We start from the raw sequence: 27,973 nt of genomic DNA, 5'->3' as shown, positions 1-27,973 counted from the left end.
GGCTGGGATTACACTCTATGGCTAGCTCAGCTTATTGAGTTATGGCTCTCAAAGTATGTAGGAAAGCTTTTATTAGTCTTTTGTGGGATCCGGTTTTGGTCACACAACCGTGCAAACCACATGTTCCCTTTAACAAGGTCATCGAGGGAAACCAGCACTTGGGATAATAATGGCTAGTTAACTGACTTTTGGAAGATTTCCTGTTATATGGGCGATGAAACATCTGAGAAGGTGAATCCCTGAGAAATGCAGAGAGCTGCAAGAGAAAAGGATAAAGCTTAAGGCAATGTTCATACATACACCTCATTCTGCACAGATGTGCAAATGCCGCACCCCTAAGGCCGCCTTCTCACGAGGTAGAAATGCTATAGAATGTCTGCAGTACATGGAGGAGGGGTTTTAAAAAAATCTCCTTCACGTGGTGCAGATATTTACCGCAATGAATCCCTAGTATGTCTACTTATGCTGTGGAATCGCACCCTTGAAGTATATGGGTTGAATCCGTAGCTATCCTACAAGTGAAGGCATGGCCAAATGCACACCATTCAGGAGCGGATTTGGTGACCGTAGAATTCTTGCGAAATTGCTACAGGTACTTCCTTGCGGCAGGCTTGCAGTGATTTTCCATGTGAGAAGACGGCCTAAAGCTTCCTCTGGAATATTTATGTGGTCCCGTTACCTGACTAAGAAAGGCTGGGGAAAGCAGCCCGACGTCTGAGACTTGATGAAGTCATGAATCTGCATAAACTCTGTGAGCAAGACTGCGGGCCGGCATCTGTCGATCTTTGTCATGACGATCTGCAGAAACCAAACATAGTCTATTAAAGATATTCTGTATTAAAGGCAAAACAAGGAAAAGTTCAACAAAATAATGACCCCTTCTCATTCTATCTATAACAATCGTTGTCTTTCCCTACAGCTCTTCTCCTGGAATACAAGTCCACTCCATCCTCCTATGTCCAAGCTTAACCTAGTTCGAGCTTTATTAAGCCTTCAGAAAAAACCTTGTGTCAAAGAGGTAGCCTGTGAGTAATAAGAATCTGACAATGCTTACATTACAGCTTTTCCAGGGTTAGAAACAAGCAGAAGAGCCTTCCGAAGGCTGGGAAAGATCGCTAAAGCAGGACTCAAAGTGAAGGAATGCATTCATTTTATTTTACCCTTTCGCTTTAGAGACCTTTTCAGACTCCTCTTTGCTCCATTGTCACTTTTATTGCTTTATCCAATCTTGATGCAGTATAAATTAATTGCTTGTTACAGATTCTGTGCTCTGCTTATCCCAATCAGAGCTTTAATAGCCCTTTGGAGAGAAAATAAATCCTCTACTTTCTCAAACCTTGTTTGAAAGGGACAGAGTATTAGCCCAGGAGAGATGAGAATCTGTTCATGCAGCTTACCCTCCCACCGGGTGAGAAAAGCAGCGATAGGATGAAATAAACGGAATAAATTAATTAACTAGTTTCTCGCAGTTTTTCTAGGGGAAATCATTCCTGCTACAATAACAATCGTTAGTATCATGGCTGATTGCTGAAGTTCCAAGTTCAGATGTGACGTAGCTGCTGCGGATTCTGTAATGCAAATAATAAATGTGGTGGGGTTTTTGAAAACAGCAACCACATGGAAAAAAATCTAAGTGGAAATGTTAATCTTCACTGTGGATTTCATCCCTTGAATGTTAGGGTGCCTTCACACGAGCGTGTTTATGTGCGTGCATACACATGCACAAAAACATCCATCTATTGCAACCACTGCATTCCCTATGGTGTGTTCACATGTCAGTGTTTTACAATAAAGATAGGACATGTGTGCACCATAGGGAATGCACGTATTGCCTTCAATGGAGCTGTGGCTGCTGCCAGAACCCATGAAGTGATTTTAAGGGAAGAGGTTTAAGTATAAGCTCTTCCCTGAAAACCATCCCTTTTAGTGTTAAAACAAACAAACAAACAAACAAACAAACACACACACACACACACACACACCTGTCCACTGCTGCCGTGACACCCCCCCCCCTCCCCCTCCCCGCGGGGATGAAGAACACATCTGCCACCTGCGTCAGATATTTTCTTCATCCCCGCGGGGAATAAGGAATTTCCTGCTCCACCTGTCACATATGTGACAGATGCGGCACAAATAAAGAATTCCCTAGCGCAGCTGTCACAGATGATAGCTGCGCTAGAGGATTCAGCTGCCAGCACCCCTTAATTGTTTTTCACGGAAGGGCTTTAAATATAAACCCTTCCCTGAAAAACACGGCAAACTAGTGTAAAAAAAGATTTAAAAAAAAAACATCTGTATGCGCTGTCCCTGGCTCTGCACTGAAGTTCTTTGAGCAAGCGAGAAATTAAAGCCCCCGCCTGCTGAAAGAGCTGATTCTGATTGGCTGAGGCACTCAGCTAATCATAGGCAGCTCTCGCCTGTCATTCATTCAGCGATAGCCTATTTACACACACGCTCATGTGAAGCCACCCTTATGGGGTGAAATAGACAATGAATCTACAGAACAGTCTGCATGTAAACCTGTTGGTTTTGCTGCAGATTTGCAGAAGAAGCATTCTGTCACGTGTGGCCTCTATCTTAGGCCCAATGTCCATGGGCGGAATTGAATTGTGGACGGTCCGCAGTTCAAGCCGCCCATAGACAAACATGGGCGGACGCAGCTGAATTTAAAGGGATTTTTTCATAAAAAAAAAAATAAATAATAATTCTATACTCTGCCAATCTCTTCCCTGTCAGTCTCCTTACCACATCTTCTCCTGGCTGAGCTTCTGCAGTGCCCCAGGGTCACCTCACCGCATGCCTGCCGGCTTGTTATGAAGGCTGCATTCCTCACATTCCTTTCGGCAGAGTCAGTGAAGGTCACGTCCCTGTGCTGTAGTGTTCACTGCCTAGGAAGGAATTCTGATCCACTGCAAAGACAGCATGCATGAGCAGTCTCTGAAGTAGATCGGCACTCCCCCTGCTAGTCTGTGACGTAACGTACATTGGCTGTCAGGAAGAAGACTGCCTGTGAAATGTATGAAACCTCAGAGGAAGGAGAAGAATCAGCCAGCTGGAGGTGAGGTGACCCCCCCCCCCCTTCCTTCCCCAGACTGCAGGAGTCAGGAGAAGATAGGTGAGGTGAAGATCTGGTAAGTATATAATTTTTTTCTTTAATGAGAGAACCCCTTTAAGCATGCAGATTTGTTTCGTGGACCTCTTGCTACGGAAAACAAATCGCAGCATGCTCCATTTTGCTGCGGTTCCCACACGGATGGCTTCCCGTGGGATAGCAGATTTAAAAAAAATAAATAAATCACTACGCACTTGCGACGGCATGCCGGATGGCGCTTCCACCCACAACCGCAGAAGATAGAAGACTGCCACGCAGAGGATCCAGACAGGTAAGTAGTGTCCTCGGCTGCCGGCAGGGTGATATTCCGCTGCAGGTTCCCGCCCGTGGACCTGAGGCCTTAGATCTCCTTCACCGAGTCATTAAAGGGGTTTCCCACACAAACACTTAATTGCCGGGTTCCCACCAACAAGCTGATTGCCCTGGCTGCTGTCAGTGCAGCACGGCTGGATGTCAATATAGGGAATGGCACTGGAAGTGCCATAGCTAGCCTCATTCCCACTGAAATCAATGGGAACTGAAGCCAACTATTACACTCCGGAACTCTAACTTCTGACACAGACTGCACGCAGAAGTATAATAGTCTCTTCAGCTCCCATTAATTTCAATGGGAATGATGCCAACTACAGCACTTCCGTTGTCACCCCTGCTGACAGAGGGCCGGGCGATCAGCTCATCACCAGTGATCTCAAAAGGCGGGAACCAGCAATTAACTATTTATGACCTATCATGAGAATAAAGTGTCAGATCCACGCCAAATTTTTCCAACGTGGATCTGACACTTAAATCCACAGCAATAATTTGAGGGTAAGCTTTAAATTTCTGCCACAGATTTCCATATAGTCAATGGGACACCCGACACAGTCTCTACCTAGTTACCATGTCAAGGACGGACATGTCAATTTTTTTTTCCTCCTGATGTGGATTTCAGAATCCGCCTTGTATCACTTATGGTGTAGCTTCCCATGGCACTCAATAAAATGCCAAACTGCATGAATTTCACCAGTGAATCCTTGTGAAATTACTCGGTGTGAATGGGGACTAATAAAATCAATTCGGTCATCTTTCCTAGGTAGCGAGCAGTCTAGGACAGTTGGGTACCTGACCTATGGTGTAGGTCATCCATATATATCAAATCGATAGATTTCTGCGCTGGCCGGATCTTCTTTCTTCAGCACGGCGGATGCGTCCGGGTGTGCTGGCGATGTGGTGGATGCATACGCAGTGCTTTTTTTTTTTTAATGTTCTGTCCCGCGGACCTGCGGCACAGCCACAATGACAGGACATGCTTTAAATTGCCCAGCAGATGCTAATGCATCCCTATGGCTAGAGGTGCGGATTTAATGATTAAAATTCCACACGTGGACATTGGGCCATATACAGTAAATGTCTGATGTTATGGAATAGTGAATTATCTGAAGATATGTTATAAGTTTTGGTTGGGATAGAATTCAGACTTACAACGTAAGGAATTCCAAATTCTTCACACATCTCCACTGCGATTAAATCTGCTTTCTGAATCCCGATTGTCCCGTCCACCAACAAAAATGTCCTTTTTAGGCTACAAAATGCAAAAATAAATTAACAGTTTTGTCCTTCGCTGAATTCAGATCTGAGGAGGAGTTTAAGGCCGGAGCCACACGACTGTATTTGTGCCCGCAGTAGGCAATGAATAGAGCCCATTGATTTCATTGGGTTCGTTCACAAATGCTTATTCCGTAGCACAAAAAAACATGCAGCATATTCTCTGTTCCTGTGCATGGAAATACAACATATGGAACTAATTAAGCATTTCAATGTATGGGACCATGGCTGCAGGCTTTTTTTGGGTGCGCACACTTGCATGTGCAAATACGAAATGCCTAATGCACAAAAACACAGCGCAAATGCACATACGCTCATGTGAATCCAGCCTAAGGGTATGTTCACACATTGGAGATTTGCTGTGGAATTCAAACAAACCCCATTCGTTCACTATGTAAAATATCTTTTGCGTATTCTAGTAATGGCGTGGATTTTACATAATTTGTTACAGAAATGCTGCGGGTTTTCATTGCAATACAGCGAGTAAACCGCACGGTGAAAAACGCATAACAGCCCACATGCAGATGTGCCCGTACCCTGAGGCAGCGGGCATCCGTGGCTACAGACAACATACTTGTGTCTCTCCTGTATGTACTCTTCAACCATTTCCACAAAGTCCTCTGGAGCTCTATACCCGTAGCCCGGCATGTCCACCAGCGTGAAGGCTTTACCCACTTTGAAAAAGTTCAATTTTTTTGTGTGGCCCTAAAAGAAAGAAATAGAGGGAAGAATCTTAGACAAAAAGAATGTAGAAGAATGTAATTTTTCTGCTAAAGAACATTGGGCATTCGATGGTGTGAGACCGCCAGCAGGTCAGCCTCGTGCGTACAGACAATTACTGGCTTTAGGTTAAAGAGGTTCTCCAGAATTACAAGCTATCCCCTATACAAAGGATCATCTCAGTTGTGAAACCCCACCTGAACACACGTCCCCCTCATTGCAACCCCTGCAGTGAAGAGGAGAATGAATGGAGTGCTGGTCCCACAACGCCGCTGCCCCTCCATTCATTTTCATCAGGACTGCGGAGACAGCCGAGTGGCAAGAGCTTGGAGATTTCCATCAGCCCCACTGAAGTGAATGGAGCACCAAGTGCACGTGCTCGACCAGGCGGAAGAAGCATCCCCACAGGGACGAGCAGATGGGGAATTGGATCCCTGTTCCCAGGATCAGTGGGGGTCTCAGCGGTGAAGCCCCCACCAATCTCCATTTTGGAATATATGTGACTTTTTGATCGCTTTTTATTGCATTTTTTCTTGGAGATAGGGTGACGTTCACCATGCGCGGTAAATACGGTGTTACTTTGATAGATCAGACTTTTATGGAAGCAGCGATACCAAATATGTATTTTTGTTTTATTATTTAGATTCTTTTATTATAAATCTGGCAAAAGGTTTTTCTTTAATAATTAGTAAAACTTTTTAATCTTATCTTTACTTTTTTTTTTTTTTAAGTCCCCAGAGCATTATGTCATGCAGCGATCAGGCAGGCATTCTATCAAGCCACCTCTCGGGCATGGCTTGAAAGGCATTTTGCCATGACACCTGCACGGCTCCCTGTGATCTCATCGTGGGGGGCTGTACAGGACCCCTAAAAATCGTCCGGGGTATTTAAATGCCGCTATCAGAATGGACAGCGGCATTTAAAGGATTAACAGCTCCGATGAGCCGTGTGGCTTATCAGAGTGGTTGCCGGCTGTAAGAAACAGCCGGCACCCACGTTGTATGAAGGGAAATCACCTCGCGATCTCCTTTCATATATACCCCGACGCTGCAGGATGTAACTGTGCATCCTATAGCATTAAGGGGTTAAAACTCAGCAGAGGCAGTGACATCAATCTATAGGCAGAACTTTCTCCCAGGTTACACCCAGCCTGCATGTTAGCTGGTTAGTCTTGAATTTACTACTTCTAGGGTCGTGATTAAGACTTTTAATTCTTTGTTCTTTCCTCCTATTTCCCCTTCTGGTATACTTTTGATCTAGACCTGAGCTAATTGGGCTCTTCATACGAAATGACCTTGAATTTCTCTGATTGCTCCATACTTCAACCAAGCCACCGGCATATATGTTTTAGCAGAGAGAGAAAAGTCAAAAAGAAACGTTCTGATAGAACAAAGGCAAGATGGCGTATGAGAGGACATTATGGCTTCTCTCACAGCATTGAAGTGCTGGATCCTCCAGAGGGTGGAGGGATTTGTGTAGCCACTTTTCACTCTAGCTAATAGAGTCCTGTATAGGTGGGACCCCCTCTATTAAAGGGGTTTAACCACAAAAGCAAGTTACCCCCTATCCTTCAGATAAGGGATCACTTGTTTTGCTCATAAAACCCCTTTAACTCAGATCCCACCAATAAAGTATATGAAGTTGGGTTTTCTAGACCAACAGATCCGTCTGTTGAGGAATACGGTCGGTTCTGGAACCAAAATTTGTCTATATCACCAAGTGACTCGACAATGTGTGCACCACTTCATCCTTATTGCATCCCCCATGGAAGAATGGACACTATGACTGAATGGTCTGAAAGAGCGACATGAGCGGACCGCTTGAACATCCCATACTGTGCGCACATTCTCATGGCTGTCTTTTGGATACACAGACTTACTGGATTTTTGGAGACTCTCACTTCAACTCCTGGACACAGAGCAAAAAGGGCCTTGATCAGAGAGGATTTCCCCACATTACTTCTCCCTATGAAGCAGACCTGCAGAGACACAGACATGTGATTGACGGCCGGGGGTTCTCATAGCACAGATATACAAAGACCGGGAAACTCAAGCGGTACATTTCTAACTGCTTTAAAGTTTGTTGTGGGAAATGGCATGTTATGCAAATTACTTAAAGGGGTTGTCCCGCGAAAGCAAGTGGGGGTATACACTTCTGTATGGCCATATTAATGCACTTTGTAATGTACATTGTGCATTAATTATGAGCCATACAGAAGTTATTCACTTACCTGTTCCGTTGCTAGCGTCCCCGTCGCCATGGTGCCGTCTAATTTTCAGCGTCTAATCTCCCGATTAGACGCGCTTGCGCAGTCCTGTCTTCTGTCTTCTGAATGGGGCCGCTCGTGCCAGAGAGCGGCTCCTCGTAGCTCCGCCCCGTCACGTGTGCCGATTCCAGCCAATCAGGAGGCTGGAATCGGCAATGGACCGCACAGAAGACCTACGGTCCACCGAGGGTGAAGATCCCGGCGGCCATCTTCACAAGGTAAGTATGAAGACGCCGGACCGCGGGGATTCGGGTAAGTACTACCCGTTTTTTTTTTTAAATCCCTGCATCGGGTTTGTCTCGCGCCGAACGGGGGGGCTATTGAAAAAAAAAAAAAAAAACTCGTTTCGGCGTGGGACAACCCCTTTAATATAATGCAATTTTAGGATCAATGTTCTTAGAAATGACATGGATTTTATAATAACCTTGCAGGGCTCCTGATATTTCATCATGAAGGGCTAGCTTAGGCCATGGCCAGACATTTCGGATTCTAGCCGAATTAAAGATTCACAGGATAGGTGATAAAGTCTGATTGGTGGGTGTCTTACTGTTGGGACCCCAACTGAACCAGTGAAGGGGTTCTTGTGTTCCCTTCTCCTCCTCATCGTCCCCACCCCCCACCCCAAACACACACACACCTCCTCGCAGTCAGGAGGAACTTGAATGGAGAGGTGGCCAAGTATCGGTTAGAATAAGTTGTGGGGGAGATTTAATATTGGAAACAGTCTTCTGGCACAAATTGTGCCATAAACCGGTCGAACATACTTTGCACCGCATTTATCATGTGTTTTTAGACACTTCACCGCTCGTCTGACAAAGGGGTGTGGCTTCATGAAAGCATGGTCATGAGCTTGCCGGTCATATGGTCGCACATGAGCGGCGCCTCTCCATTCATTCTCAATGTGACTGAGATAACAGCGTTTGTACAGCCATTTAACGGACCCCGTTCTCAGGATCGGGGGGGGGGGGGGGTCTCAGCGGTGAGACCCCCACTGATCAGACTACTAGCATCTATGCTGTAGATAGGTGATAAAAGTCAATCTTGGTACAAGCCCATTAAACTGTCTCCTTTAAACTTGCTGAATATATTAGACAATATTAGTAAATCTGTCCCTCAGTCTATAACTGGTGTTTCTAAAGGCGTTTGTTCCAGGCTGTGAGCTCTACCTATTTTCACAGACACTGCAGAATATAGCAGAGCCATGCCAGGGCCTTCCTCCCACAGAACTGTAAGGCCTCATGTCCACGGGGAAAATCAGGCCTGCCGCAGATTCTCCATGCAGAATCCCGCAGCGCGTCCCTCCTTTCCTGTGGGCATGCGCCGGGCCGAAGAAAGAAGATCCGGCCGCGAAGGAGGGAAGATCCACAGCGTCCGGACAGGTAAGTTTTAATTCAGGTACGAGTGTTCCGCGGATCCGGCCGGCTTCCATAGGCTTTAATAGAAGCCTGCGAGAGCCGTCCCCGCGGGAGACCCGCATAAAAATGGAGCATGTCGCGTTTTTTTTCCCGCACGCGGATCCGCACTTGAAGGGACAAATGGCATCCGCAGGTATTTAACTACCTGCAGGTGTCCAATGCATCCCTATGGGGCGCGGATCCGCGTGCGGGAAAAACAATGCGGATTTTAAATATTAATTATCCCGTGGACATCAGGCCTAATTCCCTTGGTATAGGGGACATGGCCATTTCCACCTAGTGTGGGGCTCTGCTTCTCTGTCTAAGGAACTCCCAGGGATTATATTGATTATGATGGATTGCACAGTAAGATATCAATAGTTACAGATGACACAAAACTATGTAAAGATATTAACACAAGAGAGGACAGAATGTGGTTGTAAATGGATCGGGATGAGTTGGGGGGCACAAAAAGTGGCAAATGATGTTTAACACTGATAAATGTAAGGTTCTGCACATGGGCAGAGAAATATATGTCACCTTTACATGCTAAAAGGGAAAACGGACATGGAAAAGGACTTGGGGGTTTTAGTTAACTGAGGAAATCCTAAAAACATGACCTGTTGGCAGTCCCCGAGGACTGGAGTTGGGGAACACTGCTCTACATCTAGAGGAAAGAAGGTTTCTATACCAACATAGAAGGGGGTTCTTTACTGTAAGAGCAGTGAGACTATGGAACTCTCTGCCTGAGGACGTGGTGATGGGGGAACTCCATAAAACAGTACAAGACGCCTTTCTTCATTGTTACAATATTACTTGTTATAGTTACTAATTACTTCATTAGGGTCGGTGATCCGGGGATTATTACAATTGCCAGATTGGAGTCAGAAAGGAATTTTTCCTTTAAATGGGTAAAATTAGCTTCTAACTCATTCTTTTTTTGGCCTTCCTCTGGATCAACACTGGGGTGTAATAGGCAGGACTGGATGGACACGTCCTTTTTGTCCTAACATACTATATTATCATTCAGCCTGTGATCTGTGAGAGTAGCTCAGACACCCTGAGATCTGATAGGTCTGGAAGAATACGCGGTTGCACTTCTAGACCCGCTCACACATTGACTGACATGTGAGTTATGGAGCAATGTGCACTATTTGTTTGACCAACCTCTGGCTGCTGCAGCTCCGGCACGTGATCCATCCTGACGGCCGACGTGAGATAATCGATCACGTGTTTTCCAGCCGACCTGAAGTATTTTTCAGCCTCCACAATTTCCTCAATTGTGGGATCAAAGACTCTGAAGTTCGTCCTGTCAACGTCGAGGCTTAGTAGTTTCTCCAGGTCCTCCAGAGGGGAGACGACGCTGCGACGTTTCTTCTCCGGCAGCTTCATCACATCCTGGAGAGAAGCTAAGTTTGCAGTATTCCTATGCCGCCACCATAGTGGAGAAAATACGCGGAGTAGGCGTCTGGTGCCGAATATAGTCTTCATTTTACACCATCTGAAACAAAACAAGAAGGGTTCAGCACGTGCGTCTCGTGGCGGGCACTAAAACCGTCTGTTCGCTAGAGGTCTCGTCTTATCTTTAGAAGAAGAGAAGTCAACTATGACCGTGTTCACGGGTTCAGTATTCACACACAATGTCTGCACTAGGAGAGGGCGGGTTCTCGCGCTGTGATTGGCTTCCAGGGAGAGCTGACAGAGAAAGCGGAGAGTACTCTGAGGGACTATGTGAAAGCGACTCAAAATAGCTGACAGATAGGATAAAATACAGCAAAGGGGTTAATCTCATGAAAACAAAAATATTCCCTATCCAGAGGATAACATGCTGATCGGTGTGGGGGGCTGACAACTGGGACCGCCACCGATCCCAAGGACTGGAGTCCGGAGCATCCCACAGTCATGGCCACTGCCACTCCATTCAGGATCACTAGGAGATGGTCAAGTACTTGAATTCCGCGGCCCCATTGAAATGAATGGAGCGGCAGCGAGCATGTGCAACCGCCGCTGCCTGGTTTGCGGTACGCTCTAGATCCAGGTTCTTGCTGGGGGTTCCACCAGTTGGACTACGACTGACTATTAAGTTATCGATGACTTTCTTTTTAAAGTCTTTTAAGGCCCTTTAACACGGGTTGATAAATGGCCGAACAAGCGCTTGTAGGAACGCTCATTCCGGATTACAGCAGCAATCAACTGATAAACAGGCAGATGCGGGATGGTCGGCTGATCGCATTTCTTTTGCGACTGCAAATATCATCGTTGCCGACGGCGTATCTCCCACGGTAGTCAGCAATGAAAGTGCATGGGGGAGCGAAGTATCGTATTAAAGGGGTCGTCCGGGTGGATAGAATTTCTTTTTACCCGCATCCAAATCTCTTAAAACAATGAAATCAGGGATACTCACGCGTCCGCTCCCCGCGACCCAGCGCTGCGGCCCTCCCGATCTTTGTTTAGGTATGGCTATCACCTGACAGCAGCAGCAGTCACAAGCCATTCTCCTGGCATCACCACTCAGATGCTGGGAGCCATGATACCAGGAGAACAACCCCTGACCACTGCGGCCTCTGATTGGCTGTAGCGTTCAAGGATCCTAGACAGAGAGGACCACGCGGCTGCAGCGGCGGAATGCCGGAGGCGACAACGGGGCCTGCTACTATTATTGTAGTAACACATTGGGCTCCAGTTAAAAAAAAAAAAAATAAAAATATATATATATATATATATATATATATATCATATTACACCCGGCATACCCCTTTAAGAGCCATTAAGCGAGCAGCGAGCGACTTGTTATATCAGCGATCACAGTTCACAATGTAGGAGGACCTCTTAGCTCACACTTGTGTTGGAGGAGCGGTCATTGGTTCCTTCAAATTCGGCGAAAAGAATAAGGCATCTGTAGTCGCGCTATTACAACGGACCGCGCAAATCAATGGAGTTGGCACAGGTGGCATCCATCGTATGAAGGATCTGCCATTCACAGCTCTAGAAAAGCTGAATGACAACCCGTGTGAGAGCGTCATGGCGGCCGTGCGGACTGCCAATCCACTATCCCGGGAAGAGACGAAGCAGAGAGACAGCGAGGGCACACTTGTAACAACTTACCGGAAGAAAACAAGTCGTATTGGAGCAAACGATGTCAAATTCCTTTAATCCGGCAACAGTGGTGAATTACCAGACGTCTACCATATTAGACCATTCTCACACTCGAGTTTTAGAACGGCATTTTTGACGCATTCCATCATTGCAATGGGTGATGTAGAGGACGTGCCGCGCATTTTTTCATGCTACTGAGATGTTTGCGCAAAATACTTGACACGTGAATGAACACATTGAAATCAACGGGTTCTATTCAGTATAGATTATGCGTATAAAAACGGCGCACGTGATACGCATCGCAAACGCACCCCTGTGAGCGCAGTGCACAGAATCCATTCATTTCAATGGGTTCGGTCACATAAACGTATAAAAAAAGATACGCAGAAGCAAGCAATTTCCAGTTGCGGAAAACGTGGCCGAAATGCGCGTACGCCCTTGTGGACCGGCCCTTACTCTTATCAAATCGTCTCCATGGAGACAGTGACGGATACAAACATTGCAAAACTAGAGCAGTTGCCTATAACAACCAACCAGATCACTGCTCTCATTTCATAATGTGCATTAACATAAATTAAAGTTAGTTGCTAAGGGAAACCGACTACGTTTGTAGGTTACTCCGATCCTCCAGCAAGTACCATCTCCAGGGTAACAGCGCATCATGTGACCCATCTGCCACTTGTAGTCTCTTCCTGTACACCATGCAGCACTATCCCCACGGACGGGAGTCACATACAAGCCTCCCTAATTACCTTTCAGCAGCGTGTTCCAAACTACTGCATCTAGGTCATATTGTCACTGCTTTCCAGTGTTAATAAAGTTGTTCAAACCAGCAGCAAGACTAGCGCTACACGCGGTTGTATTCCAAGCCTCGATGTGGAAGAAGCTTTTAACAAATCATAATGACTAATTCATTTGTCCCATTTGATTGGTTACTTTATAGACTTTGCCCCGCCCCACCACATAAGTAGGGCGATGTATCCGTACTACAGACCAATCCGCTAGCAGAGTGCACGAACACTAGAGAGCTAACTGTCCCATCAAATCCCGTCTCCCTCTTAGGCGCCATATTTGATTAGATGATTCGGTTTACTTTTAATGTTGTAAAGTCTCCTAAAACATGGCCGCCGGCCTGGGATAATGGGGACTGTGTTTTTGTCTGACCGGTGATAGTGAGCTGGCTGATGTGAACGAGGAAAATGTGCGACAGCTGAGTGTGTGGCAGGAAAAACATGACGGACCGGAGCGCCGAGCAGACTGCAGTACGTGTCACCGGGGGTGATGCTGGGGGATCGCTTTATTGCACAGGGTGCCGCAGGCGGGATATGCTGAGACTTGTAGTACTTGTCGGAAGAGAATGTTGAGACTTGTAGCACCGACTGACAAGGAACGCTGAGACTTGTAGCACCGACTGACAAGGAACGCTGAGACTTGTAGTTCTGGCTGACGGGGTACGCTGAGACTGGTGGTGCCGGCCGCCGCGGGGGCACGCTGAGACTGGTGGTGCCGGCCGCCGCGGGGGCACGCTGAGAGTGGTGGTGCCGGCCGCCGCGGGGGCACGCTGAGAGTGGTGGTGCCGGCCGCCGCGGGGGCACGCTGAGAGTGGTGGTGCCGGCCGCCGCGGGGGCACGCTGAGAGTGGTGGTGCCGGCCGCCGCGGGGCACGCTGAGACTGGTGGTGCCGGCCGCCGCGGGGGCACGCTGAGACTGGTGGTGCCGGCCGCCGCGGGGGCACGCTGAGACTGGTGGTGCCGGCCACCAACGGGGCGCTCTGAGACTGGTGGTCTTTGAACACCGCTGAAATAGCCAGTTTTCCAGGTCATGGACTTCCTGGGAGAAGCAACCACCCTCCGTCTCCTCGCTGGCGTTGAGTGGCACCTCTCCTCGCTGGCGTTGAGTGGCACCTCTCCTCGCTGGCGTTGAGTGGCACCTCTCCTCGCTGGCGTTGAGTGGCACCTCTCCTCGCTGGCGTTGAGTGGCACCTCTCCTCGCTGGCGTTGAGTGGCACCTCTCCTCGCTGGCGTTGAGTGGCACCTCTCCTCGGACGTCTGCACTCTCAGCCGTACATAAATGTCTCCGGTTATTTCCGCAGTAACGCCAGAGAAGAGGCTCCGGTATGTGAAGGCTGTGCCGAGCGCCGGCCTCCCCCCTCGATATTCAGGCCGCTGCGCAGTGTGCGAGTGGACACATCTCTAGCCGCCATGAGCTTCCTCATTGACTCCGTCCTCATGGTCATATCTCAGGTGAGGTGCGGATACTGGCGGTGATATCTGCTGCTGTCGATCCGTTATATATACGTGTGGTGAGGGTATCTTACTGCTCCGTCTTGTCTCTCAGCTGCTGTTCTTCGGCTTCGGATGGCTGTTTTTCATGCGGCAGCTCTTTAAAGATTATGAGGTAAGTCGTGTGAGGTAAGTCCTCCCAAACATAGCAGGGATATCCGAGACAAATGGAGACGTTGTCCTCCCTTGGTTAGTGAGGCATGGATGTCTGCCATGCTGGGAAGACACTAATAACAACGTCCTTGCCATCCTACTCTAAGGCTACATTCACATGGGCGAGCGCGATATTAGACTGAGACCCCCGGCTTGGTGTCGCGCTTGGAGTTTTACCCGCGGATGCGTTTTTCATGCAGCAACGCCTTGGATTGCTTCATTGCAGTTGCCCCCTGGCGCTTGTTTCATGAGCATCGGAGGATTGGAAGTGTTTCCCATTGACTTCAATGGGTAACATCACAGTCGCATGCACATCGCACGGAATTCTATGTGTTTGACTGCGCCTTTGAAAACAATGGGCGGTGCGTTCCAAGGGAAGCGAAAAAGTAGGACATGCTGTGTTTTTTTGTTTGTTTTACCTTGCTCCTTTCATATTTCTGTGTCTCGCAACACACAAAACTCGCGCCATAGACTTCAATGGGATACCCCCCACCTGAGACGTTCAACATGGCATAAAAATCTGATAAATGCCAGTCCCACCACCGGGACCCACCGCTCCTGGCCCTGCTAAATGCGGTGGCTTGGGGGGATCAGGACTTACGAAAATAGCCAAGTGGGCGGCACTACCTGGTTTCTGTAACTTCTGTAGAAGTCAATGGGAGTTAGGCCAGTTTCACACGGGCGAGTGCGATAGTGCTGTAAGAAAATCACAGCAATATCCCATATCTGCTCAGGTGATGATTGAGCGTCGGTGATAACCCCGCATCGCCGCCACGATTTTCTTGCGCGAAAGGCAATAGGAGTTGCTAATGTTAAAAATGCATCACGCGACATCGCAAGTTCGTGCATTGCAATGAAACGGAGGCTCCATAGGGAAACGTGAAAGAGGATGCCGCGATTAATTTTCCACTCCATATTGCACGATGGAAAACATCGCACATGTGAAGGAAGAGATTGAAAAACTTGGGCTGCATATTCCAGCGATTTCACGCGCTCTTGCATCACTGGAAAATCGCGAGTTTTATCGCCCATGTGAAACCGGCCTCATAGAAACTGCGCAGCACAGTGAGTTATGGTGCTTCCAGATCTCCGGAGCTGTGCTGTCTCCATAATTCCCATCGACTTCTATGGGAGTTATAGAAACAAGGTAGCGCAGCCCGCTTTGCTATTTCCATACTCCCAGCCTCCACATTCAGGTGGACCGGGGGCAGAACTAGAGGTGGGTACGTGCCCCACAGGTAGGAGCTGTATGTATGAGACATTCATGGCATATCCTGTGGGTACACCATGCTAATCTCGGATTGGAATACCCCTGTCATAGAGAGTGACTAGTGGGAGAGTCTAATATCCCTTCTTGCTTCCAGGAGGTTATGGCTTGTGTCTCTGTAGATGGCAGTGATCACACGGCTCTGGATGTCCTCGTGCCATGACTCTGGGACTTTGTTCTTGCAGGTGCGGCAGTATGTCGTCCAGGTCGTCTTCTCCGTGACCTTCGCCTTCTCTTGCACCATGTTTGAACTCATCATTTTCGAGATCCTGGGCTTACTCAATAGCAGGTCAGTGAAAGGCGTTCAGTGTTTTATCTCCCCGTCCTGTTCCTGCTCCCTGTGTGGTTTCTGCTTCTGCCATCTTATACTTTGCTTACTAAGACCCTGAGGTCACAATCTTAAAAAAAACTCCTAATCTCCTGCATCTTTCCCGCTGACCACTAAAGCCCCATCGCCACGCAAAGATGATCACTCAAAATTTGTTCAAAAGATAGTTTTGAGATCATTTTGCATAGCTACTTTTGGGCACTAATTGCCATTAATTAGTAGCTTATTAACTTCATTTGCATGTATTTAGAGTATAGCAGGTGGTCTGTTCTCTAAATATATTTCCTCTGTTCTGCAGCTGGCTCCACCTTGAATTGAATGCTATCAGCGCTCCCCGCTGAGAACTCAGCGTGCGTTCCCTGCTATTGGGGACTATGGATTTTATGCTGACTTGAAGTCAGTGATGAACGAACAGTGGATGAAAAATGCACGATAGACGCGCATTTACACGCAATGGCTATCTCTCAAAAGCAATCGTTTGGATGAATTTTGAGCGATAATTGTCCTGTGTAAATGAAGCTTCAGGCCGCCTGCAGACGGCCGGGTCGGATCCCGCTGAGAGAATTCTCGCAGCGGGACCCGACCTGCGCCCTTACAGGAACCAGTGCGTGTCTCACCTGCTCCCGCGGCTTCGGCTCTATGATCGGCGCATGCGCAGGGCGGTGCAGGCCGGGCACTACTGACATTTCTGTGCAGGCCTCTGCGAGACTTGCGCAGAAATAGAGCATGCCGTGATTTGTTTTCCGCATGTGATTTCACGCGGACAAATCGCGGCCATCTGCCAAGGATTGCGTTTACTAATGCAATCCTATGGCAGCGGCCACGGGCGGAAATTCTGACAGAAATCCCGCTGCAGAATTTCCGCCCGTGTGCAGGGGGCCTTAGCCTAATTACAATCCTACACTTGCTCTTCAATAGAGAAAAAACTTTTCAGCAACCATCTCCTTATTATCACAGGCAACATTACAATGAAAGGCAGCACCTCTATATAGATAACACAAGGTCCACCATGTACTGTAGGTGATGGGCACAGCTCACCTCCTTCCCATCCCTGCTCAGTGACCTCTGCACAGGTCACAGAACATGCCTAGAACAGTCTTCCATTGAAGTCAATGTGTTCCTTCCTGTCCCTTGTGTGAATGTCTCATGATGTCTGCTGTAAAGCATCTGTAAATGCTCAGGTAACATGGCCGCCCCCACGGTCGTATTCAGACAATAGAAGAAGAAGAAAATCTACGATTTAGAATATAAAAATAGATTGAAAATAGAATGTTTCACCGTCTGTTTTTTATTAGTAAAAAAAAATATAATTGCTACATTCCCTTCGGCTGCTCTCACACGTGTTCAGAAAACGTGGCATTTTTGCTGTGATTTTGAGCGGCGTCTTTGACCGCACGTCTCAGCGTTTGACCGCACTTTTTAATGCACCCCATCATTGTGGTGGGGGGTGAGGTGCGCTAAAACATGCAAAAATAGAACAGGCTGCACTCAGAAATGGCGGTGTTAGAAACTTAGTGTTTGAGCGCGTCTGCGAGGCCTCGTTGAAATCAATGGCGGGGTTGTACCGTGGCAGCGCAGCACTTGGGACGTCGCACTAATGGCAGTAAAAAGCGGCATGTGTGAGAGGGGCCTCAGACACCGCCTTTTTTTTTTTAGCGTTTTATGTGCCGTGCTTAACGCTACAAAACGCCTCCATTGATTTCAATGGGCCTTCTCAGACGAGCGTTTAAACACAGCGTTTTTAACGTGCTGTCTGTTCTATTTCTGGGGTTTTCAGTGTTTTTAAACTCAATGCATCGCCCATTGTTATGAATGGAGAGCGATTTCAACGCAGTCAAAAACGCATGTTCATAGCTGAAAAAGCAGAAAACGCCACACAGTGAGCGCCTGTGTGAGAGTGACATTAAGATCAAATCTATTTCTGGCTGCAAGGGCCCATTTACACGCAACAATTATCGCTGATTATTCGTTCCAACGATCGCAAATGAGCGATAATTGTTGCGTGTTAACGCTACCATCGTGCACTTTTTGTGTAAACGATGATTTTTAGATGAGTTTAAAATCCATAGTTCAGACCGCAGGCTGTGTTCTCCACAGGAACTGAAGATTACATTGTATGCTTTCAGCAGTCCCTGCAAATACAATGGAGCTGATTGGAGAGCTCAGACCCGCGGGGCACTGCAGACAGCTCCAGGAGGCTCATTTACACTCAAACGAAACTAATAAAGTGTTAATGGGCATTAGTGTCGATTAGCACTTTATGCAAAACAATCGCTAAAACGTCAATCTTTCAAGCATTTGAAATAGTCTTTGCGTGTAAATGGGCCTTACAGCAGTTGTCTGTAGTAGGAGCCTCCCCCACTGCTCTGTAATAGAAATTTGGGCAGGATAAGCACCTCCCTTCAGCGAAGCTCCACCCCCTTAGCCACCTGCCAGATATTGAAAGGGCTCAGGAGAAAATTAGCAATTGACCTGTGTGTTTTGGGCCGCTCTCACACTCATTGCTTTTTACCGCGATTAGCGCAGCGTTCCAAACGCCACGATAGCCGTGGTACAATGCTCCCATTAATGTCAATGGGGCTTCACAAACCTGTGCTCAGGCATGGCATTTCTAGCGATTTTTAAAGCGCGTTTTGCTCTATTTTCGTGCATTTTTAGCGCTTTTTAATGCACCTCAGCACCCATCACAATAATGGGGTGCGTTAAAAAGCGCCTTCAAGCGCGCTACAATGCATTCAAAAATGCCACTCGAAATAACAGTAAAATGCAGCGATTTTGAGTGGCGTTTTCTGAGCGCATGTGTGAGGGCAGCCTTAAGGATTTCTGTAGGATTGTTTGAGGAGCTCCATAAACTCCTGCAGACTGCCGAGCACTTTGGGAGGTTTCTCTCCAGCATTATTGATTTCTAGGTTTATTTTATTATGAAAAGTTTTGCAATATTCTAATATTTTTTAATCAATTGCTCCCAATCCGCTTGCTGGCATTGAATGGAAACCTCAATTGTTAATACACATAGGCTGACCGTGTGCATGGCTCGTTACATCATAGTTTTCCACAAGTCCATCATATGACCAGGGCTGAGTGTTCCATCCTCTCAATGAAAACAATAAAGCTTTCCATTCACTGACTGCCAGCAGAGCTCTTGTAACTGGTGAAGCACAAAGTGTATCCGCCATTTGTTGTGTTATTTCCTGAAATGAGAGAACCCATTAATTCCTGAAGTAATGCTATTTGTCCTGTTGTGTTGCAGCTCTCGTTATTTCCACTGGAAGCTAAACTTGTGTGTCATCCTGCTGGTCCTCGTCTTTCTGGTCCCATTTTATATTGGATACTTCGTGGTGAGCAACATTAGACTGTGTGAGTATGAGGACAAGACAGGCACCCCCTTCCCCGTCTACTGCAGCATGGCCAAAATACATTAGTGCATTGGGTGGTCTTTAAAGGGGTTGTCGCAGGATAGGGCCAACTATTTGATCAGTGTGGCTCCAACTGCTGTGACCCCAAAAGTTACGAAAACTGGGATCTAGATGGTCTCTAACTGAATTGAGTGACAGTTGAGCGTATGCACCTCCACTCCATTCATTTCAATGGCATTGCCAGAGATACCCGAGTTCTTGCACTCTATCTCCTGCAATCCCATTAAAGCGAATGATCGGCAGCATGAGCGCTTGGCCGCTGCTTCGTCACTCAGCTACCTGCAGGACACCCTTTCACCTGACCATAGGCATCTCGAGGTTGGGCCACTACCAGTAAGATAGTTATCCCCCATACTGTTGTTAGGGTATAACATTATTTTACGTTACAACTGCTTCATAGTGGTTTTCCAGGACTTTACTATTTGATGACCTGTCCTTTGGGGGTCTGCCATTCCTGATTCCCGATGATCAAATCAGATTGGTAATTGTAAGGATAGCTTCCATTACCAGCCTGGGCTATTGCAGTACGGACAGAGCTGTCCGCTTCTGGCTCCATCCCCACAGACAGCTGACCTGATATCAGCTAATCATTGGGGATCCCAGGTAGCGGACCCCCAATAATCAGCTATTGATGACCTATCCTGAAGACAGATCATCAATCAAGTTCCGGAAAATCTGATTAAGGCCTGCCTCACACATACGTTTTTTTTAAAGCGTTTAGCGCTGGCTTTTCAGCGAAGCACTAAACGCTGTAGAATGCTCCCATTCATTTCAATAGGGCTGCTTGCACAAGCGTCAAAACGCAGTGTCTTCAACAGTTATGCGTTTCCTTCTTTGGCCGCTTTCAGCCCTGCGTCGCCCAATGAAATGAATGGGCAGCGTTAGCAGCACTGCTGAAAGCTCGGCACAACTCGGTACCGCCAAAACGTCTACTCACCAATGCTGACGCTGTCTGGTCCTCTGTGCTATTTTTCGGGGCTTCGGGCACTTGTCAGGGGATCTTTTGCTAGTGACAGGGTTGGAAGACCCCGGCTCCATAAGAGATTGCTCTGATTGGCTAATTACGCGCCAATCACAGCCAGCGCTGGATACACCAATCACAGTCATTCAATGAATGAATAGTTCGCGGCTCAGCCAATCACAGCAATCTCTTGCTGGAAGCGTGGTCTTCAAACCACATTACCAGCAAGAGATGCTCTGCAGGCACAGACAAGTGCCTGGAAGCCTGCAGGGATGGCGGACGACACCTACTAGGTGAGTATTTGTTTTTTTGGGGGGTTTTTTCAGCTCCCTAAAAACGCTGTCATAACGCATACCAGCGCTGCTGGACTCTCAGTAAATGCAGCGTTGAAAAACGCTGTGTTTACTGCAAACGCCTGTGTGAGGGAGGCCTAAGGGTTTATTAATGCTTCTTGTCTCCGTCCAGTGCATCGGCAGAGGCTGCTCTTCGCCTGTGTGATCTGGATCACCTTTATGTATTTCTTTTGGAAGTTGGGAGATCCTTTTCCTATATTGAGCCCAAAGCATGGTAAGTTCAGTCTGTGTCTTAACTTCTTCTTTTTTATTTTCTACAACTGTTATCGGTTCCTTTGGGGAGGGCAGGGGATTCCTGGAGGAAGAGGGTGTTTGGAGCGCAGTGTATGCAGCCCTGTGTACACCGCTGGTCTCGTAGGTCTTTTCATGGAAGTATCTCTTTTCGTGCAGGAATACTTTCCATAGAGCAGCTGATCAGCAGAGTGGGTGTTATCGGGGTGACCCTAATGGCCTTACTGTCTGGATTTGGTGCCGTAAACTGTCCCTACACATATATGTCCTACTTTTTAAGGTGAGTGGATGTTCTTTTATAGTAAATTTTCCTTTTAAAACTTAAATGTATAATACTAATGTATTACTGGGTTTTCCAGGAATGTGACAGAAGCGGATATCCAGGCGCTAGAGAGACGATTACTACAAACCATGGATATGATTGTCAGTAAGAAAAAGAGGTAATACTGAGATATGTCCACTAGAGGGGGAAAAGATCCTGTGTTATAATCCTTTATCTATTACTGTAGACAAATGTATTCTCTTCATTGATCCAATATTTTAGTCCAGTGGGGTAGCATCTCTCTGTAAGGAAAGCACCATGAAGGTGAGTGACAAGACTTATAGGGCCATCATGCTCCTCTGGTCCCTAAGGAGAGATATTACCCCTCCCAACCCACGTCACCGGCCTCTCACTAGCCAATCCAGGAACCTACTGCCCACTGATGAGGGGCAAAAACCCAGAAACAGCTGCCTGTGTATGGAGTCTGGCTTGGGTTTCAATTCCAAATCATTGCTCTACAGATCTGTATAAAGGGTCAAGCATCGTTTTGAATGCTCTATCATCCTTACTTGTAATATTTTAAGGACAGGTATCAGCCTTTATTGAACAATAAAGTTGAATTTTTAAAGAATACCCCTGGATGCTGCTCATATATAGGACTTTCCAGCCTTTATTGAACAAGATTTTCAATTACTATCAACAATAACATTACTAATAATTCTTAAATTAAATTGTCAAGACCAGAATTTTGAAGACCGCTTTCTTCTCTGTTTCTTTTAAGACCTACTGACTAATGTTCATTGCATAACCTGCAAGGAAGAGGAAGTAGTTGGAAATGCTTTGAGCTTTACCAAAGTGGTTGTGTTTTCGAAGTCCATTCATGCATTGGCTTGCCTAACAATGCATCAAGTATTATAATGGTGTTTACCATAGACCTATACCTACCATAATACTGCCACCTATGTACAAGAATATAACTACTATAATACTGCCCCCTATGTACAAGAATATAACTACCATAATACTGCCACCTATGTACAAGAATATAACTACTATAATTCTTCCCCCTGTGTACAAGAATATAACCACTATAATACTACCCATATGTACAAGAATATAACTACTATAATACGGCCTCCTATGTACAAGAATATAACTACTATAATACTGTATCCTATGTACAAGAATATAACTACTATAATACTGTCCTATGTACAAGAATATAACTACTATAATACTGCCCCCTATGTACAAGAATATCACTACTATAATACTGCCCCCTATGTACAAGAATATAACTACTATAATACTGCCCCCTATGTACAAGAATATAACTACTATAATACTGCCTCCTATGTACAAGAATATAACTACTATAATACTGCCCCCTATGTACAAGAATATAACTACTATAGTACTGCCCCCTATGTACAAGAATATAACTACTATAATACTGCCTCCTATGTACAAGAATATAACTACTATAATACTGCCTCCCTATGTACAAGAATATAACTACTATAGTACTGCCCCCTATGTACAAGAATATAACTACTATAATATGCCCCTATGTACAAGAATATAACTACTATAATATGCCCCTATGTACAAGAATATAACTACTATAATATGCCCCCTATGTACAAGAATATAACTACTATAATACTGCTCCTATGTACAAGAATATAACTACTATAATACTGCCCCCTATGCACAAGAATATAACTACTATAATACTGCCTCCTATGTACAAGAATATAACTACTATAATACTGCTCCTATGTACAAGGATATAACTACTATAATACTGCCTCCTATGTACAAGGATATAACTACTATAATACTGCCTCCTATGTACAAGAATATAACTACTATAATACTGCCCCCTATGTACAAGGATATAACTACTATAATACTGCCCTCTATGTACAAGAATATAACTACTATAATACTGCCCCCTATCTACAGGAATATAACTACTATAATACTGCCCTCTATGTACAAGAATATAACTACTATAATACTGCCCTCTATGTACATGAATATAACTACTATAATACTGCCCTCTATGTACATGAATATAACTACTATAGTACTGCCCCCTATGTACAAGAATATAACTACTATAGTACTGCCCCCTATGTACAAGAATATAACTACTATAATACTGCCCCCTATGTACAAGAATATAACTACTATAATACTGCTCTGTATGTATAAGAATATACCTACTATAATACTGCCCCCTATGTACAAGAATATAACTACTATAATACTGCCCCCTATGTACAAGAATATCACTACTATTATACTGCCCCCTATGTACAAGAATAGAACTACTATAATACTGCCCACTATGTACAAGGATATAACTACTATAATACTGCCCCTATGTACAAGAATATAACTACTATTATACTGCCCCTATGTACAAGAATATAACTACTATAGTACTGCCCCCTATGTACAAGAATATAACTACTATAATATGCCCCAATGTACAAGAATATAACTACTATAATATGCCCCTATGTACAAGAATATAACTACTATAATATGCCCCTATGTTCAAGAATATAACTACTATAATACTGCCCCCTATGTACAAGAATATAACTACTATAATACTGCCCCCTATGTACAAGAATATAACTACTATAATACTGCCCCCTGTGTACAAGAATATAATTACTATAATACTGCTCCCTATGTGCAAGAATATACCTACTATAATACTGCTCCTATGTACAAGAATATAACTACTATAATACTGCCCCTATGTACAAGAATATAACTACTATAATACTGCCCCTATGCACAAGAATATAACTACTATAATACTGCCCCTATGTACAAGAATATAACTACTATAATACTGCCCCCTATGTACAAGAATATAACTACTATAATACTGCCCCTATGCACAAGAATATAACTACTATAGTACTGCCCCCTATGTACAAGAATATAACTACTATAATACTGCCCCCTATGTACAAGAATATAACTACTATAATACTGCTCTGTATGTATAAGAATATAACTACTATTATACTGCCCCCTATGTACAAGAATAGAACTACTATAATACTGCCCACTATGTACAAGGATATAACTACTATAATACTGCCCCCTATGTACAAGAATATCACTACTATAATACTGCCCCCTATGTACAAGAATATAACTACTATTATACTGCCCCCTATGTACAAGAATAGAACTACTATAATACTGCCCACTATGTACAAGGATATAACTACTATAATACTGCCCCTATGTACAAGAATATAACTACTATAATACTGCCCCCTATGTACAAGAATATAACTACTATAATACTGCCCCCTATGTACAAGAATATAACTACTATAATACTGCCCCTATGTACAAGAATATAACTACTATAGTACTGCCCCCTATGTACAAGAATATAACTACTATAATATGCCCCTATGTATAAGAATATAACTACTATAATATGCCCCTATGTACAAGAATATAACTACTATAATATGCCCCTATGTACAAGAATATAACTACTATAATATGCCCCTATGTACAAGAATATAACTACTATAATACTGCCCCCTATGTACAAGAATATAACTACTATAATACTGCCCCCTATGTACAAGAATATAACTACTATAATACTGCCCCCTGTGTACAAGAATAGAACTACTATAATACTGCCCCCTATGTACAAGAATATAACTACTATTATACTGCCCCCTATGTACAAGAATAGAACTACTATAATACTGCCCACTATGTACAAGGATATAACTACTATAATACTGCCCCTATGTACAAGAATATAACTACTATAATACTGCCCCTATGTACAAGAATATAACTACTATAATACTGCCCCTATGCACAAGAATATAACTACTATAATACTGCCCCTATGTACAAGAATATAACTACTATAATACTGCCCCTATGTACAAGAATATAACTACTATAATACTGCCCCCTATGTACAAGAATATAACTACTATAATACTGCCCCTATGCACAAGAATATAACTACTATAGTACTGCCCCCTATGTACAAGAATATAACTACTATAATACTGCCCCCTATGTACAAGAATATAACTACTATAATACTGCCCCCTATGTACAAGAATATAACTACTATAGTACTGCCCCCTATGTACAAGAATATAACTACTATAATACTGCTCCTATGTACAAGAATATAACTACTATAATACTGCCCCCTATGTATAAGAATATAACTACTATAATACTGCCCCCTATGTACAAGGATATAACTACTATAATACTGCCCTCTATGTACAAGAATATAACTACTATAATACTGCCCCCTATCTACAGGAATATAACTACTATAATACTGCCCCCTATCTACAGGAATATAACTACTATAATACTGCCCTCTATGTACAAGAATATAACTACTATAATACTGCCCTCTATGTACATGAATATAACTACTATAGTACTGCCCCCTATGTAAAAGAATAGAACTACTATAATACTGCCCACTATGTACAAGGATATAACTACTATAATACTGCCTCCTATGTACAAGAATATAACTACTATAATACTGCCCCCTATGTACAAGCATATAACTACTATAATACTGCCCCCTATGTACAAGCATATAACTACTATAATACTGCCCCTATGTACAAGAATATAACTACTATAATACTGCCCCCTATGTACAAGAATATAACTACTATAATACTGCTCCGTATGTATAAGAATATAACTACTATAATACTGCTCTGTATGTATAAGAATATAACTACTATAATACTGCCCCCCATGTACAAGAATATAACTACTATAATACTGCCCCCTATGTACAAGAATATAACTACTATAATACTGCCACCTATGTACAAGAATATAACTACTATAATACTGCCACCTATGTACAAGAATATAACTACTATAATACTGCCACCTATGTACAAGAATATCACTACTATTATACTGCCCCCTATGTACAAGAATAGAACTACTATAATACTGCCCCTATGTACAAGATTAGAACTACTATAATACTGCCCCTATGTACAAGAATATAACTACTATAATACTGCCCCTATGTACAAGAATATAACTACTATAATACTGCTCCTATGTACAAGAATATAACTACTATAATACTGCCCCCTATGTACAAGAATATAACTACTATAATACTGCCCCCTATGTACAAGAATATAACTACTATAATACTGCCCCCTATGTACAAGAATATAACTACTATAATACTGCCCCCTATGTACAAGAATATAACTACTATAATACTGCCCCCTATGTACAAGAATATAACTACTATAATACTGTCCCCTATGTACAAGAATATAACTACTATAATACTGCCCCCTATGTACAAGAATATAACTACTATAATACTGCCCCCTATGTACAAGAATATAACTACTATAATACTGCCTCCTATGTACAAGAATATAACTACTATAATACTGCCCCCTATGTACAAGAATATAACTACTATAGTACTGCCCCCTATGTACAAGAATATAACTACTATAATACCGCCCCCTATGTACAAGAATATAACTACTATAGTACCGCCCCCTATGTACAAGAATATAACTACTATAATACCGCCCCCTATGTACAAGAATATAACTACTATAATACTGCCCCCTATGTACAAGAATATAACTACTATAATACTGCTGCTATGTACAAGAATATAACTACTATAATACTGCCCCCTATGTACAAGAATATTACTACTATAATACTGCCCCCTATGTACAAGAATATAACTGTTACAATACTGCTCACTACTTTTTTCTCTTAGGCCTCCTGCACACAAACAGGTTTGCATTGCGAAATCCGCGGTCGGCGTCTGTACTCCGGATCCGCAGCAGATACCGTTTATACCATCCTATAGAAAAGCATTTCTTCCTGCACACAAGCGATGGAAAAATCACAGCATGTTTCATTCTTGCGCGGGAAAAGCTGGGATTTAAAAAAAAACAAAAAAAAACTACTGCGCATGTCTGACGGCGAGCCGTACGGTCCAGCCGCAGTAGAGATCTTACAGGTACGCACGGATGCCGGCCGAGCAGAGGGTCGTATTCCGCTGCGGGCTCCCGTTTCTGTGCAGTCGGCCTTAGAGGGAAGTCTGTAGTTTGTGGCCTTTTTGTCCCATTAGCCTGAAGTGCTGATGTGTGCAGTTGTGTGCGGAGTCTCTGTGAATGTCTATCGGCCAGCCTTGGGAAGACTTTGATACTTCAGATACCGCTATCTCCGTGCCGCGGGGTCACCTGCATCCTCTTCTGTCCGCTCTGCACTGTATGCAGTGTATAAGGCCGTTTTAGCTGAATGCACCTAAGACACGGCTCCGCTGGGAACTGGGAGAAGGTTTTTAATGGCTTCCTTTAGAACTAAGTCGACGATTTTTTTGTCCTTTTGCAGCCATTTACAAGGATTATCTACATATGTGTGATAGCGGCGCACGCTCCACCCACTTACTAAAAATCAATATCCGTTTTCTGCAATCTGAATGTTTTCTGTTGT

At 44.6% G+C, this 27,973-nt stretch overlaps 2 protein-coding genes across 2 annotated transcripts in view; one reads left to right on the top strand and one right to left on the bottom strand.

Annotated features, from left to right (window-relative positions):
* Positions 1 to 54: 54 nt before the first annotated feature.
* GTPBP8 (GTP binding protein 8 (putative)) lies at positions 55 to 13,017 on the bottom strand. Its single transcript, XM_066598563.1, has 7 exons — positions 12,925 to 13,017; positions 10,244 to 10,577; positions 7,296 to 7,394; positions 5,271 to 5,401; positions 4,574 to 4,673; positions 680 to 798; positions 55 to 256 (listed from the first exon to the last, which is right to left on the bottom strand). The coding sequence occupies exons 2-7, from the start codon at positions 10,565 to 10,567 to the stop codon at positions 178 to 180; spliced, it is 852 nt and encodes a 283-aa protein (XP_066454660.1). The 5' UTR covers positions 10,568 to 10,577; positions 12,925 to 13,017; the 3' UTR covers positions 55 to 177.
* Positions 13,018 to 13,346: 329 nt separating this feature from the next.
* Positions 13,347 to 27,973, top strand: part of LOC136625305 (Golgi pH regulator) — a 32,355-nt gene continuing 17,728 nt past the window's right edge. Inside the window, exons 1-8 of the mRNA XM_066599397.1 lie at positions 13,347 to 13,434; positions 14,264 to 14,414; positions 14,509 to 14,568; positions 16,059 to 16,162; positions 19,452 to 19,558; positions 21,044 to 21,145; positions 21,322 to 21,442; positions 21,522 to 21,602. Of these exons, the coding sequence (XP_066455494.1) occupies positions 14,373 to 14,414; positions 14,509 to 14,568; positions 16,059 to 16,162; positions 19,452 to 19,558; positions 21,044 to 21,145; positions 21,322 to 21,442; positions 21,522 to 21,602 (617 nt within the window). The 5' untranslated portion in view covers positions 13,347 to 13,434; positions 14,264 to 14,372. The remainder of the gene's footprint in view (positions 13,435 to 14,263; positions 14,415 to 14,508; positions 14,569 to 16,058; positions 16,163 to 19,451; positions 19,559 to 21,043; positions 21,146 to 21,321; positions 21,443 to 21,521; positions 21,603 to 27,973) is intronic.

Source organism: Eleutherodactylus coqui, chromosome 4 (genome assembly GCF_035609145.1).
Source record: "Eleutherodactylus coqui strain aEleCoq1 chromosome 4, aEleCoq1.hap1, whole genome shotgun sequence".
Classification (NCBI taxonomy): domain Eukaryota; kingdom Metazoa; phylum Chordata; class Amphibia; order Anura; family Eleutherodactylidae; genus Eleutherodactylus; species Eleutherodactylus coqui.
This window is presented reverse-complemented; position numbering and strand designations above follow the sequence as displayed.

What these genes read in the sequence shown, in the direction of transcription:
- GTPBP8 (XM_066598563.1), bottom strand. Translation starts at nt 10,567, where the DNA reads ATGAAGACTATATTCGGCACCAGACGCCTACTCCGCGTATTTTCTCCA. An exon ending in TGAGAGTCTCCAAAAATCCA is followed by an intron (nt 5,402 to 7,295) that starts GTAAGTCTGTGT and finishes TCTTTCTTTTAG; the next exon opens with GGCCACACAAAAAAATTGAA. An exon ending in CCCCAGCCTTTCTTAGTCAG is followed by an intron (nt 257 to 679) that starts GTAACGGGACCA and finishes TTTCTCTTGCAG; the next exon opens with CTCTCTGCATTTCTCAGGGA.